The 19114-nt window shown below is 37.0% G+C and overlaps 2 protein-coding genes across 3 annotated transcripts in view; both read left to right on the top strand.

Annotated features, from left to right (window-relative positions):
• LOC107720605 (EH domain-containing protein 1-like) overlaps positions 1-7162 on the top strand; it is a 14585-nt gene extending 7423 nt beyond the window's left edge. Inside the window, exons 3-6 of one of the 2 annotated variants that reach the window (XM_016528332.1) lie at positions 4981-5393; positions 5964-6128; positions 6380-6948; positions 6995-7162. In XM_016528332.1, coding sequence (XP_016383818.1) covers positions 4981-5393; positions 5964-6128; positions 6380-6901 — 1100 coding nt within the window. In that variant the 3' untranslated portion in view covers positions 6902-6948; positions 6995-7162. Of the gene's footprint in view, positions 1-4980; positions 5394-5963; positions 6129-6379 lie in introns of both variants that reach the window. The other variant, XM_016528331.1, reaches the window with a different exon arrangement.
• A 3304-nt stretch (positions 7163-10466) lies between these two features.
• cxadr (CXADR Ig-like cell adhesion molecule) overlaps positions 10467-19114 on the top strand; it is a 61261-nt gene continuing 52613 nt past the window's right edge. Inside the window, exon 1 of the mRNA XM_016528329.1 lies at positions 10467-10694. Within this exon, the coding sequence (XP_016383815.1) occupies positions 10643-10694 (52 nt within the window). The 5' untranslated portion in view covers positions 10467-10642. The remainder of the gene's footprint in view (positions 10695-19114) is intronic.

The following is a 19114-nucleotide window of genomic DNA, read 5'->3' as shown; positions in this document are numbered from 1 at the left end:
ACTTGTAACTTTTATAAAGAATATCTCTTTGGATTTGAGACTTTAGTCTTTGCAATTTTACAGATCTTCTTTATGCACCAAGAGCTTGTAACACTCCAAAGAGAGGAAAAATTGAAATCGCATCATATGACCCCTTTAAGGCGTGGTGGCTGAAGGAATTCAGAGTTGGGACACAGCAAAGGGTCACCTGCTAGTCACCACAACGATTCTATTGTATTAGATGCACATGAAATGTTGAGATTTTTCATCATTGTTATGATATGTGAAATGAAGTCTTGTGCAAAACACTTAATCAAATAAAATCATTGATAATCATTAAACTCTGTCTTTTACCCACTAGGTAGCCTACACCCTGAAACACAAAATATGCTTTTACTTGAAAATTTCCTAAAGTTATGAGTGATTTCAATCTTGCACAATTTCGAAATTATACAATCTAATTTATATTAAAAAATTGCTCATGTTGCATGTATGCAGCATCTTTGTTTGGATAATGATTAAAATGCAGTGGTTGCCTCTAATTTTAAATGGAAAGAGCACAGACAAAGCCTTATTTTGTTTATATGAAGAGATTTATTTTATTTGTTACTTATTTATTTGATTTATTTTGATTTTAAAATTTCAATTTAGTTTTGTTATTTACATTAACATTATATTTAAATTGTCATTTAGCAGACACTTTTATCCAAAGCGACTTACAAATGAGGACAATAGAAGCAATCAAAACCAACGAAAGAACAATGATATGGAAGTGCTATATTAGTATATTATTATTAGTATAGTGTTATTTCAATTTCACAAAGAAACGTGCAGCATTTTGTCCAAGCAATAATAAAAGGACACATTTAATTTATAATTTGTCTTAAATCTCATTTTGTTAAAAAAAACCGTGAATCGAAACGCAAAATCGTGAATCGAATCGTGAGTTGAGCAAATCGTTACATCCCTAATATATATATTTATACATACATACACAATCTACACTCTATACACCATACTGACAAAGCAAAAACAGAATTGTCACAACTTCTTAAATTTATTACAAATAAAAAAACTGAAATAAGTTTAACTAAATATTTAGCTGAAGAACCTTTACAGCCTTAGTTTTAGTTTAGCCCCTAAGTTTTGCTCATCAGCATTTGGCAATTATCTGCAATCCTTCTCTTTAGTCTTTGCAACTTTACAGATCTTCTTTATGCACCAAGAGCTTGTAACACTCCAAAGAGAAAGGAAAAATTCAAATCGCATCATATGACCCCTTTAAGACGTGTATGCCTTTCCAAATCATACCCATTCAGTTGAATTTGCCACAGGTTAAATTTACTTGAAATGTAGTAACATCTACAAGCAATATGAGTGCTCCTGAGATAAATTTCAGCTATCCCATAAGGGTATAAATACTTATGCAATGGAATAATTTTAGTTTTTTTATTTTTTATAAATTTGCAAAGACGTTAAAAACCTGATTTTTGCTTTACAATTATGGATTGTAAAACTGAAAGTATTTTTTTTTTAATTGTGTTCAGCACGGTGGGCCGCATTTGAATTCGTGACGGGCCGCGGGTTGAGAACCACTGGTTTAGAGTAATGAACCTCTTGTGTCAATAGGCTAGATTAGGTCGCTGTGCGGTTTTCAGGGCATGCATTATGTCTTTTGTCATAATTACATGCTGTAATCTTCTGTGTAAAGCAATGCTGCTTTTTTATGAAGAATCCCTAAGTGATCTTTCTTTTTATTTAATTTCAGTGTGATAGATCCCTTGAGAATGTGCTATTGTTTACAGAGATCATTATAGCAGATTTCAGATTTCTACATTCTTCCTCTCCCTGTGCTTTCCAGGAATTTGTGGAGGTGCCACATTTAAATGGGCTGGTACTGGAAATGGATAATTTCCTTCCAAGCACAAATGAATGCACACATCTTTTCCAGGTCCCCTCCCATATTCTTCACATTCATGCTGATGGTATATTACTATGAAAAGTATGTTTAATTTAGTTTTCAAAGGTGGAAAAAAAAGAGATCAGTGGGTTTAAAGACTTTTATCAAATACAGGTGTATGCTGGATCAGGATTGAGGGGAATAAAAACCTAAGATCAGTTATCATGAAGAAGTTGTTGGGTTAATACTAGTTAACTGAAATTATAGCACCACCGGTGCAGTGGTCCTAAGCCTGGAGTCTGTACTGTCAAATGTATGATGTGCATTACAAAGAGAGACTTTTGAGGAGTATTTAAATGTTTTATTGTTATTCTTATTTAATGTTAAGATGAAACTGCAAGAAATTTCCATGTCAAAGTTGTAAGGACATTTCAGTTTGTAGCAATTTATCTGGTGTGAATCAGCTATACAGCCGATGTCTGCTAAGCAACATTAACATCTGTTTTAGAAACAGCTGCTACTTATTAGTTAATATGTTATGATGAGCAAACCTTTTTGCAGAGATACTGCAGGGCAGTAATGGGAGACCTTACTAAACACTAAACCTCTTCAGTTATTTATTTTTTAGTTGTTTCTAGGGTCTTGAGGTACAGATTCCACTGTCAACCTTTATTGAAACCTTGTTAAATTACATCTATGCATGCCTCAATATCTCATAATGTGTTTGTGTAAAGTGTGAGAGATTGTGGGTCAATGTTTGGATTTGATCTTAGCAGGGTGCAGGTAATACTAAAGATTAGCTCTCCTTACTGAGCCAAAGTTTTTTTTGTTTTTTTTTTACGGACATTTGTTCCAACCTTCAGACCAGCATGAACCCAAATGTCTATTTAAGGGTTGTTGGTAAGATCTTTGTGTTCTTTGTCAACTTTATTTAAAAGTCCCAGTCTTGTATTAACTGTACATAATATGCACACAGCCGGCATCTTTGTAGACAGCTTGTGTTTTTTTTTGTTTCCAAACCGTTATATTTACTTATCTGAATAGTGTTTCCTGCATGGACAGTCGGTCATTTAGTCTGTCTGTCTTCATTCATTCATCTGTGCCTTTGTTGTTTGTTCATTCATTTGCTTTAGTTTGTTTGTTCGTGAATTTAATAAATGAGTGACACAACTTTTTTTGTTTAACCGTAACTGCATCAGCAAAAGGGAAATTAAATTAGTCTTGATAAAATTGTCTTGATATTAGCAATGTTGTGACTTAATTTTCTTTTATTAATTGCAGCATTTGTGTGACCACTTGCACAGATTTTAGTGCAGGAACAAGCATAATTACTATGGCATGCTTATGTAAACAAGGATATCCCATAGTTTACACAAGGATATGTTTTTTGGAAAGTATTCGAAGGAAAGCAAGCAAAGAACTGGAAAAGCAATATCATTAGGGAAAAATAGAGTAAAATATCTTTCATATGAGCTACCTCCATTATCACAGTCTTTACCAGCCACACTGATGTGTGTGTGTATATATATGTATATATGTATGTGTGTATATATATATATATATATATATATATATATATGTGTGTATATATATATATATATATATATACATACACACACACACACACACACACACACACACACACACACACACAGTCAGCTTATCAGTGTCTGCTCTAAGTGTAGTTAAGACAACTTTACACTCGGAGAAAAGAAACTCTCAGCGAAAATAGATCCTGCTGAAAAAGAATACTGATTTATATGCATAAAAAGCCTTTAATAAGCCTTCTTTTGTTGTTTATATACCCACAGTAAATTCATAACTGCTGGGAAAAAGAAAAATGCATTTTAGGTAGATATACCAAATAAGTTCAGGTCTTATGAGTACAGTGTATTTGCTTTTCTTCCATTTTGTTTAATTACATTTCAGTTTTTTTGTGTTAAAGTATTTGAGGGCAGATTAAATTTTATATTATGGATTATAGTATCATATATTATAATTCAATAGACCTGCTTCATCAGTATTGCCATCAGTGTTGTGATCATGGATAACAGTGGATAAAGGACAGCACTGAATCGGTGAGATTACGCCCATGTTGGATTCAGATCCAGATTTCACATCCTGCTGACGTTGACACAACTGTTGTGAGCTGGGACGCAGTCTTTCCTGTCTTCCACACACTCTCTACACAATCCAAACATAAATTGGTAACTTCTGTCTCAGTAAGCAAGAGAGTTGGGCCGGAAATCCTGACTTTAGCATATGTATTATTGCATATAGAGAAATCTCTGAAGATTAAACCTTTGCCCTCAAGATCTCATAAGCAGCTTTTTGGCAAGTGACCCGAATTTGTGGAGTCTAGCAATATTTATGCTGGCCCCCTTGTAAAAATGTGCATGCAGCTTGTGCGTTTGGCTTCTTGAAGATGTCAAAATACCCAAGAGAAAATCTCTAGCATTTCTTGTGGCGTACACCTACTTTTTCCATTCGTTTCATATCATCTTAAAATTATTTTTGACACATCGTCAAACATTTGATTTCCATTGTTCCCTGTGATCCTTTAAACCATTATGCAAGAAAATAACCAACCATGGGAGAGGAAGGAGTGTGAGGAAGGAGTGTCTGTGGGACAATTTATTCTCTTTCCTGTTTGTCAGCGTGAGTGGATGTGATGTCAGTTCGGCTGTAGTGAACTAGATGCCTCTTCATTTTTTTTTCTCATGTGAAAGGCCAGCTGTACTCCACCCTCATGAGCCAATAGTGTTGTCGTGCAAGAGGGCTGATGAGAAGGAGATGGGTTCTGTTACGTGAAGGGTTTCCTTAGACAGGAAAACCACATTTTATTTTGTATTGTGTGAGTTGGCCTGTTTGTGGATTTGTGCTTGTTTGTCTAGTTGGTTTTGTGGCGTGATGTGGGCCAGATCAGGAAGTTCTAGGGTTACACATCTGTGGACTGTTGTACTGCTCTTTATCTGGCTAGAAAGAGAAGTGTTGGGTTGTGGTTTATCAGAGAGGCTCACATACACAAACAAGTTCCTTTTGCAGTAAACTGAATTACTTTTTGCTCATTAATGTGAAAAAATGTCTCATCTCTGTTGCAGGTTATGACTTTGCTGCAGTGCTCGAATGGTTTGCTGAACGTGTGGACCGCATTATTCTTCTCTTTGATGCACACAAGTTGGACATCTCAGATGAGTTCTCAGAGGTGATCCGAGCTCTGAAAAATCATGAGGACAAGATGCGGGTGGTGCTCAACAAAGCTGATCAGATCGGGACCCAGCAGCTCATGCGGGTGTATGGTGCCCTCATGTGGTCGCTCGGTAAAATCGTCAACACCCCAGAGGTCATCCGAGTCTACATTGGCTCTTTCTGGGCTCAGCCTCTCCTGGTTCCAGATAACAGGAAACTGTTTGAGGCAGAGGAACAAGACCTTTTCCGTGACATCCAGGGACTTCCACGAAATGCAGCGCTGCGCAAGCTGAACGACCTTATCAAACGGGCCCGTCTAGCCAAAGTAAGAAATGAAACCTTTTATAGCTAGTTAGTTTTATAGTAATGTAGGGGGTGTTGTCTGGACGCATACTTAAAATTTAAAGTACTTTTTACGGTTTTTGATTGGATTAGTTATCTGGTATATGCTGCCCTCATGTGATCACTTTATAAAACCTTTTATGTGATCACTTAATAATTGTCACCCCAGACACGATCTAAGACTCTTATTCCTGCTCATCCTTTTCCTTTATATCTTTAATTTTTATAGATTTATATGGATTAAAAAAAAAAAAAAAGTTTACATTTTTAATATCTTTTTAAAATGTTGTTTATTCCAGTGATGACAGCTGAATTTTCAGCAGCCATTATTCCAGTCTTCAGTGTCACATGATCCTTCAGAAGTCATTCTAATATACTGATTTGGTGCTCAAGGAACATTTCTTATTATTATGAATGTTATCACTGTTTTTGCTGCATAATATCTTAATATTATTATTTTTCAAGATTTTTTTCAAATTGTTAATATATCCATATAACACTGATTTATTTTAAATATTATATGTTATGACAAAACGGTTTTCTCTAACTCTAGGTTCATGCCTACATCATCAGTGCTTTGAAGAAAGAAATGCCAAATGTTTTTGGGAAAGAGAATAAGAAAAAGGAGCTCATTGCTAACCTGGGTGACATTTATACAAGGATTGAAAAAGAACATCAGATCTCTCCTGGTGATTTCCCTAAACTCAGTAAAATGCAGGTATGGAAATAGTCCCATTTCTCCCAGAAAATGATTTTAATATATAATTTTTGTTAGGAGTTTCAAAGTACAATACAATAATAAAGTATCAAGTTTTAAGAGAGGTAGTTGTTTTATAACAGTTTAGCCTTGTTTTATGCTATGATTTGAGTTTTATTTTAGTTAAGACTAGTTTTAGTTTAAAAAATATCATCACACCCTATAAGGATAGAAAAGACCTTTTTGACATCTTTTTTTGTCCTCATTATTAGGAAGTCCTCGCTGGTCAAGACTTCACTAAGTTTCAGGGACTGAAGCCCAAGCTGCTGGAAGCAGTGGAGGATATGCTGGCCAATGATATCGCCAAACTCATGACCCTCGTTCGGCAGGAGGAGGCTGCCATGCCCAGCCAGGCTGTCCAGGGTGGTGCCTTTGACGGCACCATGAATGGACCCTTCGGGCATGGCTATGGAGAGGGTGCTAGTGAAGGCATTGATGAGCTGGAGTGGATAGTGGCGAGAGACAAGCCAACTTACGACGAGATCTTCTATACCCTGTCACCTGTCAACGGGAAGGTCTCTGGTGCCATGGCTAAGAAGGAGATGGTCAAATCCAAGCTGCCTAACAATGTTCTAGGAAAGATCTGGAAGCTTGCTGATGTGGATAATGATGGGTACCTGGACGACGAAGAGTTTGCCTTAGCTAACCACCTCATCAAGGTTAAACTGGAAGGTCACGAGTTACCTGCTGATCTTCCTGATCACCTTGTGCCTCCTTCTAAACGAGGACAGTAAACAATTTGGGAAAATTAATATTATCATTGAGCCAATCTTTGTAGAGGTTATGGATGGATGTGGGGAGGGTCTGGAAACATAAAAATATATAAGCAGAATTTATCATATAATTAAACAATATGCATTAGCTACAGGGATAGAGCCAAATAGCTTTTAATTTATCCATCACTACAGTTTGTCATTCTCACTGTTATTATGTTCTTTGTTGTTGTTGTTGTTGTTAGAGCGGTAGTTATCAACCTAATGCTTTAAACAAAAAAATATGAATAAATTAGACCGCATCCTGTTACTGTATTTTTCAAATTCTTGATGTAGCCAAATTCTGTTTAAGCAAGTACGATGGTATGCTGGCAGGGAGATGACTTCATTATGACCAAACTATAGGCTTTATTAGAAAGAGGTATTTAATTATTGCATATCTTACACTGATGCTGCTTAACACTTAAAGTCATGCAGGGAGAAATAGCTCTGCTTGATTTTTAAACTACTTTAGCTTTGCTGATGGGTCCATATTATCTGTATCCTGGGAACACCAGAGCTTTAAAACTTTACCATTTACCATTTGGACTTGTCAATTTGACCTTCGTTTTTTATCACTATAAATGCAAAACAGTGCTGCATTCTTGTATTGTTTGTTCACTGATGTTGTGTTGTCAGCTGTGATGGTTCAAAAGTTTTTATAACTATTCAAAAGGAAGTGTCTATGACAAGACATTCAACAGACGGATACTCCAGTTGTATGATCTGTGTCAGTTGTAGCATCGCTCATATTGGTTTCTGTCTGTTATCGAGTGCCTCACCCTGCTACAATGTCAAAAACTTTTCTATAAGCTTCTCTATGAATACTGTTCATATGTATATTTTTTTTGGTCTAGTTTGCATTAAAAAAACTACCACAAACCTACATTTTTGCTATGAGTATTTGAGTAAGAGTTATCAATAGCTATTGATTAATTTTTAAAATAAGTAATAATCCTCAAAGATGCGAATGGCAATAAATCATAAAACTATTTAATACTTGTACACTATGTTTTCATATCCTCAAATGGTTATACTGATTGTGTGTGCATGAGTAATATACCTGACTTATGCCACTATTAAAAGCTATGCTGGGGCTGTGCCAGGCTTATGAAGGAAGAAAATAATAAAGTATTGCGCTGAAAAGTATCAAAATAGTTACTCCAAAGACACATAATGAGTTTAAAGGAGGTACAGTTGAGATATGAGATTCTAAAAAGACCGTTTAAAGATGAGTGCTAGAATAAATGGTGGTAAAGAGCTCATAAGACCCCCTGTAGATTCTCTGTGGAATTAGCAAGGAGAAATTAGAGGTTAAGATTTGATTTTGCGTTAAGTTATTACTTCTACATTAATAGTGTTGGGGAGTAACTAGTTACATGTAACAGAATTATGTAACTTAATTACAAAATAAATGTAACTAATCTGTTATAGTTACTGAGAAAAAAATGTGTAATTCAATTACAGAAAATGGTTATGATTACAAAGGGGGTTACATGTGAATACTTTCTCACACACAGATTTGGTCGATTTATTGACTGCTTTAAAATATGAGCCACCAATGTTTCAGGAGTTTAGGACACACAATAGGACACATGGTTATTAGGGCGGCCCTTATTGGGGTAATTTTTTTAAAATTGGAAATATTACCCTCTCACCACCTCATTTGTTTCTCCACTAGAAGTATGTAATGTATGCAAAATACATCCAGATAATTTGTCATTTAGGGTATGCTCAAAGAATGTATATTTTTATCAACAGGTAATAGCGAAGGTTTTGTTCACTGATAAAATTTTGACTGTTTCTGATGTCAGATGAGAGATTGTTGAGGCTCAATGGTTAAAGAGAAGGACTTGTAACCCAAAGGTTGGGGTTTGAGTCTCAGTACCGGTAGGAGTTGCATGTGGGGGGAGTGAATGTACAGTGCTCTCTTCCACCTTCAGTAATCACAAAATCAGTTCTCATCAGCAGTTGTAATTTAACTTTTTTTTAAAAAAGATTTTATTTTTGGCATTTTATGACTACATGTCGGAGTGTTACCCACAAGGCTATCGGCACTAATGTAATTTAACATGTTAAAACTAACTGTTCTGTGGCCCTGTACACAGTTTACTAGTGGTTTTGTATAATTATTAATAGCGTGCTTTAATGGTCATGATGACAGAATTTCAACTTTGTTGAGCACACCCAAAACATAATCCAATCTCTGCAAAATTTGGTTTGTTTCCATTTCTCATGAAGGGGAGTTGACTGGGTGGGTGGAGAGCAAAAGATGCCAGTGTTTCCTGTCATAGCTATGCAAGGATTTGATTTCAAAACCGGTATCATAGCTATTAAACTATATCTTATGATTTTAAATCTGTATTTAACCTCAGAACGATCTCAAGGTAAAAAAAAAAGTGCTAAAGTCTGATTTTGTGGTGGCTGTGTTTTAAAATTAAATTATTATAATATTAATTCTAGTGAAGAAGTCTGACGGTAATCAGTGTTGAGTACTACTGTAAGGATAACCCCGCCTGCTTTAAACCTTTCAAAATGATTAACAGTTGAAAACATTTGTTAGAAATTTAGAAAAGTACTCAAAAAGTAATCAAATGTGATCAATTACATTATTTTAATAAAGTAATTGAAATAGTTACACTACTTATTACATTTTAAATAGGGTAACTTGTAATCTGTAACCGATTACATTTCCAAAGAGGCAATTGTAACACATTCAATTCCTCCAATCAGAAACAAGTTAGAGATATAACACTTAATATGCACATACTCAGTAGTATTTTCTCTCTGCCCATGCAAAAGGAGCACAATTTTTTCACCTCAGCAGAATTTTTCCACAGAAAACTGATTTTGAGGTATAAAAGTTACTTTTTGGATGTGCTGTATTTTTTTTTCTGCTTTCTAAAGTTTAGATGACTGCAAATTTGAACTTCCATACATTTTATCTCTAGGTTATTGATAAAAAATTAACATGAAAAACCTATTATTGAAAAAAAAGTTATTCTTTAACTAATTCTATCTTTTTCCATTTCATTAAAGTTTGGTTAAAGACTGTTCTCGACTCATCAGCTGATTGGAGTGAAATATATATTTAAATAATTAAAATCTAGATACCACTAGAATAGTTGCTTAGTCGTCTGCAAAAATAGAAATAGACTTTTGATTTTTGAATGCATGTGATGCCCGACATCTAAAAGTGATTACTTTGAGGTAGGCTTTTATTTGAGATACAGTGGGTTAATATGACTTTTGTGGGGGTAGTTGTAACACTGACTTTTGCATTTAATTTAATATTATAGTCTTGTCCTTATTAGTGAAAATATATCAATTGTATTGTTAATTAGTGCACCTATATTTGTTTCTTGTATCAAAAGATGACAAGCTTATTTCAAGTAGTCTGTGAGTTATGAAAATGTAAAAAAAAAAATGTTACAATTGCCCCCGGTCTCCCCTAACCTTCCCAACACTGTACATAATGTGAGGAGAGACTCTTGGAGCATGTGTACGCAAGAGGGCGTAAAACCCCTCACAGTTCTCCAGCTGATACCTCCGGAAATCACGTGTGCAGATTCCAGCCGCAATCCACCTGCGCGAGCGAGCTGGTGGACTTCTGATGCTGCGCGAGACTGGCGAAAGAAGAGAGAACACGAAACAACACAAGTTGGGGGAAAAGTTGTTTTTATATCCACACCGGTTACTAAATTGTGGCTTAAAAGCAGAGGAATGGATTTGAGGACGTCCTGCCTTTGTTTATTCAATGTTATTCTCCTCGCAGGTAAATTTAAAATTTGCCTTTTTTTCCTGGAGCTCTGCGGTCTCCGTTTGCTCGCGCGCTAACGTTACCTTTCTTCAAAAGTTTTTTTTTGTTTAACTTATTTCATTTTCATTCACCATTTAGATTGTGTTATATCAGAGTTTTATAATGTTACCATTTCAGATGTACTTTCAACTATAAACCAAATTGGCGAAAGTAGTCAGTATAATCGAAGTTAAAGGTTTTTCGTTGAAGGAAAAAAAACGGTCACAAATTTCAAAATCTAAATTATTAAATCTTACTGAGATAGTTACTTATCTCAAACTAAATTGAATAAATTCCCATTTGAAAGAACAAAAATGTTAATAAATACCTTTATTGTAAATAGGTTAATTTATTTTTTATTATTTTATTATAATTTGTACAAAAATGTTATGCATCAAGCAGAATAGGAAAACACTAAATTTACACTTGAAATATAATTCTGCTATAACAGTACTTTATACACGCCTCTTATAGAAGTGTTACACGTGTAATGCCCACATGTTTGGAGAGTTAAATTTGTATTTTTATTTTAATCTGTTGCTACTTCTACATAACGACGCCTTGTTAACAACAACCCAGTCCACGAAGCTCAGTTTAAACAGGCGGTTTGTTTTCATGATGTATATTAAGTCTTGTTTTATGCTGCTGTTGAACCAGTTGTGTTATTTCAGTTTGTTTTAAAGGTCAGATGGAATTATACATGTTCTAGAATACGTTTCCTAAATATTGTTGTTAGATGTTGGCAGTACACAATAGGCTTAACCGTCTTAAAGCCATCAAGAGGGGTTTCTTTCAGGCTGCCATCTGCCAATACAATCTCCACTTGTGCCCTCCTCAAGATGACTCCTCTAGATGTCTGAAACTCGAGGTTGCTTATTATCCAGTCTACATATAAGACCTGATATCGACTGATCCCTTTGGCTTGGAAAAAGCACACTAGTTTTAGCAGTGGACTTGTCTGTAGTTAACATTGATTTTCTGTGAGAGAGGCAGATGCTGTGTAGTAGTTAGGCACTTCTGGTCGTTGACCAACTAGTTAGTGTTTCGTGTGAGGAGGGATTGAGGATAACGCAAGAATTAACACAAACCACCCACTCCTTCTGTTTATTTCTCTTGAGTAACAACTGAAACTGTTTGTGTCATTTTGGTCAAAGGTTACCCGAGTTCTTTAGATAGGGATTCAGATTGCGTAGACTACATTCCAGCACAAGGAAAAAATAAAAACGAGAAAGAGTGGCATGGATAGGGCGATGACTTTCCAGGCCACTGGTTACTGATAAACTAGAGTCTAACAATAACAAGCTTTGTGTACACACTGCTTTTGTTTTAGTGCATATATGGAATGTGTTCCGGTATGTTTTAGAAGGCTTGTATGTGACATTTATTCCTCCATGGTATTAACCTGTCATCACAACAGAATGTTGAGTTTGACATTTGTGTTCTCTGTGTCCTTCTCAGCAGACAGGGATGATGTTTTGGTGCTGGCTACAAGGATATTTCTCATTCAAGGTGTCATTCTGTCATAACACAGATTATTCATAAAGGGAAATGGGGCATGTGAAGTCATGGCATTTTCACAAGTGTAATATATATTACAGATGACGTCGTATGTTATAATATGTAGTTTTATATCATTTTCTATCAAAGTAATTTTAGTAACTGGAGATGTATTAGTGTAAAAAAACTAATAGTTCTCTTTATAGAGTGCAACAGTAGGGATCCGGAAGTAGAAATCCTACTCATTTTCTCCATGGGGGAATTGATTTTTAACGATAACTTATAAAAGATTAAAGAGAGACCTACTGTGAGCTACAAGGTTGTTAACAGATGCTCTATAGCCCTATTCGGACGAGACTAGTTTTACAGTGGGACGTTAGAGAAATTTTTGTTTCACAGACGTACTTTGAGATTTTAATCCCGTCCGAATCTACCATGTCTGTCTTTTTTTCACACGACCTCTGTAAAAAATTCCAGAGCAAATTACCTACTGTTTTTCGGCAAACTCGGTGGGCCTCAGAGAAATGTAACCCCGTCCGAATGCGAATGTCTGTGATTGCCAAAAATGTTTTTCCAAAACACTTTTTCTTGTGTGTTTTGGTCAACGTGAACTACCGTACAATCTCTCGCTAGCGCGCCGGTATTCAAGTTTCTGCTTTCTGCGAACCAATAATGGATGTAGATGTGTTTGGTACACTGCGAAGAAATAAAAAAATGAAATCAACAAGAAGAGCCAAATCACGTAAACTGTTAAGGTCAGGTAAGATTACTTTCATTTCTGCACTCAATTACATAACGTGTAAATTATATAAGTTAAAGCTTTTTTATTACAGTGGGTTTATTATAAGAACCCAGTTTTATAAAATCTTGTTAAATTTGTGTTTAGTTTTTTTTAAATTACAATTTTACAAATGTTTACTTGCCATTGATCGGTCATATGACCATACGCAATCCACGCATCCTGAACACGTGATCTTCTGCAACGCCCACATGTAAAACACAGACACTTCTACCTCGGTGATAAACACGGAGATGTTAGTCCCGTCTGAATCCGTACATGAAATCACAGACGTCGGCTGATAAGAATTGTAACTCAAACGTCGTTTGGAAAACTAGTCCCGTCCGAATAGGGCTTTAGTCTTTGTAATAGTCAGCAGTCTGCATTATTTCAATGTTTTTTTAAATAATCATGTTTAACACCTGACTTAGAGGTGAAAAACTACATTACATCCATTACTTTGTAAAGAAATCTCCAGCAATCAGAGAGTGATGACAAGCAAATTGTGCCAAAAAACAGCCCACTACCATAAAGCACTGTGAGTTAGGCTAGGGGTGTATTCACACCTGTCTTGTTTGGTTCGATTGAATCGAACTCAAGTTCCTTTCCCACCTTGGTGCGGATCTTTTGGGCAGGTGTGAATATAGCAATCACACTCGGGTGCGGACCAAACAACCTTACCGAGACCCAGCTGAAGAGGTGATCTCGGTCCACTTCCAAACGAACTCTGGTACAGTTCGTTTAAGGTGTGAATATGACCCAACCTCGATCCGACACAATTGCAGAAATCACACTCAGAAACACAGCTCGCACATGTAGTGCTGTTGTTTGCATTTCAGTGACTTAAATCACTTGTTTTTAAACCACAATGCTTAAAATGCATGCAAATGATGAGTTTTTGTGACCATGGCGCACAGAAATTTGACGTGAGTGCGCTAAACAGTTACCATGAATATGTTGGGGGAAAATAGTAAGGAGATTTTTGAATTTATTAAATAACTAGTGTTTTCTGAGTCAGTCTCGCAAATATTAAATTGATGATCCTGACTCGCCATCTCATCTTGGACGCGAAAAGAAATGCATCTTTACGGATTACATAATAAAAGAGTTTTTTGGATTTGAATTATTTAGTTTTGTGGTCATTTAAAGCTTTCTATAGATATATTCATCATGTCTGTAAGGAAAATATTCGTTAAGTTTTGTTTCATTTTTGTGAAGCGCTCCTGTTCAACACCGAGACGGCAAGCGCATCCTATTTGTTTTCTTTATTTTACAAAAGCACAACGTTTTGTTGATATTGTGAGTGCACACAAATAAAAGTAGACCCTTTACATTTCCGAACGATGTATTATTCTTACCTGTATGAGAAAAAATGACAGCGTATTTCATTTGTTTCCACTGATGTCCTGAAGCGCGTTTCAGCTTCCACTCTCCGCACAAACGATTGGATATGTGCCTAATAGCGCACATTTATCTAGGTTAAATGTTTAAACTAACATTGTGATATGCTTTAAGTATTTTATCTATAGATTTTCTTTTTGATAACACCAAATCAGTAAAAGAGTAAAAATTGCTCTACGAAAGATGATTAACCTGTTTACACACTTCCTGTTTTCCCTGCTTGAGAATTTCTGTCCGATGAATGGATGACCTTAGCACACGTGTGGTTTTGTTTACAATTGAAGTGATGTATTTTATTAAAGGTGGGGTAAGCGATTTCTGGTAGCCAATGTTGACATTTGAAATTAGCAAAACAAACACGCCCCTACCCCAAAAGGGTCTTGCCCCTATTTTGATAGCTCCGCCCCACACATTCGTACGCAACCCAGGCAACGATTAGTTCTGTGAAACAAAGCAAAACCAATGTTACACCGTGTCTACACCGGACGCGAGTGGCGTGGCGCGACACGACAAATCCCAGACAGAAAACTGCTGCTGCGTTCTATTTATGACGAATTTACACAAATTTCAAATGATTTTCAAAGGTCGCTTTGTCGCGTCCAGTGTACTAGACAGACTTTAGCTGTTGCGACGCAGACACGGTGTTACTCACCTATCGAGAAGAAACAAAGCAACCTCGGCGTCCGATCACAGGCCTTCCGCTCCTTGAGTTCTCTCCAGCGCTGGAAAGCTGATCCGATATTTACTCTGGTTCTACTTCTTGCCTTATTGCCGTAAACCTTCTTTTGTTCCGCAGACGTTTTCCTCTTTTGTTTTTTATCCGCCATCTCTATCTTTCTGTCGCTCGGCTAATGTCCGTCCTGTGCACTGAACGCTCTCTCCTCCACATCATGAGTAGACACGCCCCTTACTGCTGATTGGCTACAAGTTTGTTTTGCTACTCGGCCTGAATCAGTTTTCTGATCGCTTACCCCACCTTTAAGAGCTTGCAAGCTTTTCTCATTGAGACGACACTCTTTCTTCACTGTCCAGTCCTGTAGTTTTCCCTGTTCTGTTCTATAGTCCCTAGTGTCCATTAAAGACATATTTCCAATAATACCGTCCACAGGCTCTAACAGGCTTGTCCCTTCACTTAGACATTAGCCAGATGCCATCAGACATCCCTGGTCAGTCAGCACTTTTATTTTGCTCCTGTGCTTGTGTATGTGCGCAAGCTCACTCATTCATGTTTGGTCCATGTTGTAGTATGCACTCAACTCCTCAATATTATCTGGTTCTCCTTTCTAAAGTTTGACTCACACTTGTCTTCAAAAGCCATTAAGGACCCTACAGGACCTTCCCATTCACAAGCGTCCGAGTGTAGTGTCTGTTTTTAACCTCGTTTAAGGTCAGTATACTGCTCTGAAAACCTCCTCAACCTTGAGTAGACCTGTGCTGTAGTTACCTGATAAACATAACTACTCTGGAGACCCTGCCTGGAGAACGTTGCTAGGAGACCTGTAGCACATGCGAGTCCTTGGAACGTGATTGTAGAGAATCACTACTTGGAATGCTTTTTTCAAACATAGACATTCAGCTAATAGTCGTGGACCCCATTGGAAAAATTCAATCTTGGTTTAGTCTGTTTTTGAGCTTGATGGAAAAAAAATCTTCTTTCAATTTTATTTAATTTTTTTTATTACTGAATGGCACATTTTTCAAGTAGCCTACTGCTCTGAGGTCTCAAAAAGTAGAGTAGATGTTTCTGCAGTGAGTCAGACAGGTTTCAGCAGAACATGGTTCATTTTACACATGGTTTATTAATAAACAAGAATTATTGAGGGTTATAAATTAAACCGTTTCTTACCAGCCAGTCAGATATCTCACCATGAGACAGACATGAGACAAATAAACAAGCAAATTTAAAGGGGAACTGCTGTTTTTTTAACTGTACTATTTTATTATTGTGCTTGCTAATGTGCTTGTTATAATTAAATATTATAAAAGCAATTATTATAGTATTACACTATAATAATTCAATTTCTATTAACATAAGACACTCTTTTTATAATCATATTGCACTTATGGTTCTCAAAAAATGTAATTTCTTTCTAATTTGCTTACTTTTAGATTGAACAGAAACTATTTGATGTTTAGTGAGAGTGGGCACCCACAGAGAGGAAAATATGTTGAGCAGATATGGCTTGAAGGCATGCTGTGAGGCAGTGAGATATTTATTTGAGATACCCCTAGATTCGTCTTTGTGTAATCTAAGGAGAGACGAGCTGCTAAGTTATGGCCTCAGGCCACCCTCTCTACTCTGTTCTGCAGCAGCGCTGTCTAATCCAACCAGCAAAGCCTCTCAAAACAAAACGCTGATATCGACTGCAACCTCACCTGCGAGCCTTGCATTTCGTAGTGCGTTTCTCCTCTCAACACAACATTCCCCCTGGTGCTGTCCTTCTGAATATGGGACTGAGCTTCAGAGTAAAATCACACTCCAAGCACCAGTGTTTGCACGTGTGTGGGCGCTGTATGCCCTCCATCTAACAGAAAGGACGTGCTACACGTATGAATATTCAGGCCTCTGCCTCATAAATATTTTAGGATGCAAGGCTCGTACCTGAGACGGCAGGCGACACCTACTTCTGTTACATTACAACATTCTGATCCCGTGTGCCACTCTCTCTCTCGCCTGTTTTTATTGCCGCCTTTTTCAATTTGGAGAGTAAGTGGGCCATTACGACGGACCGATCACATTCCATTAGACCAGGTGATAATGATAAATAACCAAGGTTGCAAGGTGTTTTTTTTGGTCACTCTAGTTTCAATTGGAGACTTGCTATGCATGCATGGATCATCACTCACACACGCTGAAATAGTAACGCAGGAACAGAGGGGAGTTAAAAGAGACGGTAAAGAGATTCAAACAGAAAGGAGAGACGGGAGCAGAGGTTAAAGTCATGGATGAGTGTATGAGTGGGAGTCTAGAAGAGGATGGAAGGAAGAAAGGGTGATAATTGTAAGTATATCATGTGAAACGAAGAGACGCATGAAACGAGGAATCGCAAGGGACAATGGAAGAGAATGGAATCGTATTTCAGAGGGATTTGGCAGGGTTGAGGGTTAAGTATGTAAAGGCTAGCAGGAGTTTTTTTTCTCTTTCAGGGATGTGTTGAATCACTGTGAAGCTCAGATCATAGCCAAGCAGTCTTGGGCTTGGATTTACACTTCTCTCCTCCCACTGTTCTGATAAACCTTCCATAAACACAAGGTCACGAAACCTCTCGTTCTGCGTCTCTCCATCCATCACACATCAGCTCCTCCTTGTTTTCTCAGCAGTGATAAGGAGGACCTGTAGTGCATCCATCATCATGTCCCTCGGCTCACCCCTCAGTAATGCTTATATCCCATAATGAGTCTTAATGCAGACACATGACTAATAAACTCCCATCTGTGATTCAGACAGAAATGTCTTCTTCTCTATTAGACCTTTTGATACTATGATTGATGAAGTCTTGTGGTTCGTTCAAATCTCCTGATAGCGCACTGTAAAGTGGACTTCAAAGGATATACAGCCATCTTGAAGGGATTGTTCACTCAAAAATAAAAATTGTCTGTAGACCACAAAATACAATATTTTGAATAATGTTTAGACTGTTTTCATCCATATACTGAAAGGTAGTCAGAAAAACAACATTGGACCTAACTGACTGTATGGACATTTTTCTAAATATCATCTTTTGTGTCTTGAAACAACATATGGATGAGTAAATGAAGACAGAATCTTCGTTTTTGGGTGTAAACAGCAGTGTTTATTTTTAGGGATTCACTGATAGGATTTTTTTGGCCGATACCGATATTGGTCAATTGCATAAAGCAGGGGTTAAAAACGAAACAAAACAAAAAAAATCAATCGGTTCACTCCGAGCAGAATTGCTATTTGAACGTTTCTGTTCCTGCGTTCCTCTATATTATTACAGTTCCGAAACCGGTTTGAGTAGAAAAAATACTGGTTAATAACGTTATTTTTAAAACATTTTCTTTGCCTATAATAATAATAAGTACAGCGTTTTCTTTACTCAAAAAGAAAAAAAAAACACGAGGGTCTTGATCTGGTAGCCTATCTTGCGTTTAGTCATAGCCAATACAGCATCATCTTTTCTAGATTTTGACCAAATGTATTAAACAACAGAAAATACTGTCAACGCTTTAAAGTAGGGCTGCACAATTAATCGAATTTCTAATCGCAATTACAATTATGGATGCCACAATTACGTAATCGTTCAAAGCATGCATCAGTCCAAAAGAAGTTAAATAAAAAGCGCCCATCCATAAAAAAAGTCTCACACGGCTCTGGGGGGTGAACAAAGGCCTTCTGTAGCGAATCGATGCGTTTTTGTAAGAAAAATATCCATATTCAAAATGTAATAATCACTTTAATCTAGCTTGCGCTCATTGTTGTACACGGAAGCAGCTCCGGGCAGATGACGTATGAGGTCAGCTTTGCGCATGCGCCGCTCAGAAGTGACGCACACGGAAGCGCAGGGGAGAGATCAAAACAAAACAACGGTCACTAATTAGAAGTACAAAACGAGGATTTAAGAATGTCGGAGGATTTCTATATAAGCCAAGAGGAAACTTTGCTTCTTTTGATCCTGTAAACAAACGTTGGTTTTCACGAGACTCACCAGCGCATGCGCAACGCCGACCTCATACGTCATCCGCCCGGAGCTGCTTC

This window comes from Sinocyclocheilus rhinocerous, unplaced genomic scaffold, assembly GCF_001515625.1.
Source record: "Sinocyclocheilus rhinocerous isolate Xijiao unplaced genomic scaffold, SAMN03320098_v1.1 scaffold603, whole genome shotgun sequence".
Taxonomy (NCBI): Eukaryota; Metazoa; Chordata; class Actinopteri; order Cypriniformes; family Cyprinidae; genus Sinocyclocheilus; species Sinocyclocheilus rhinocerous.
The sequence above is the reverse complement of the archived record's forward strand: the minus strand, read 5'-3'. Positions and strand labels throughout refer to the sequence as shown.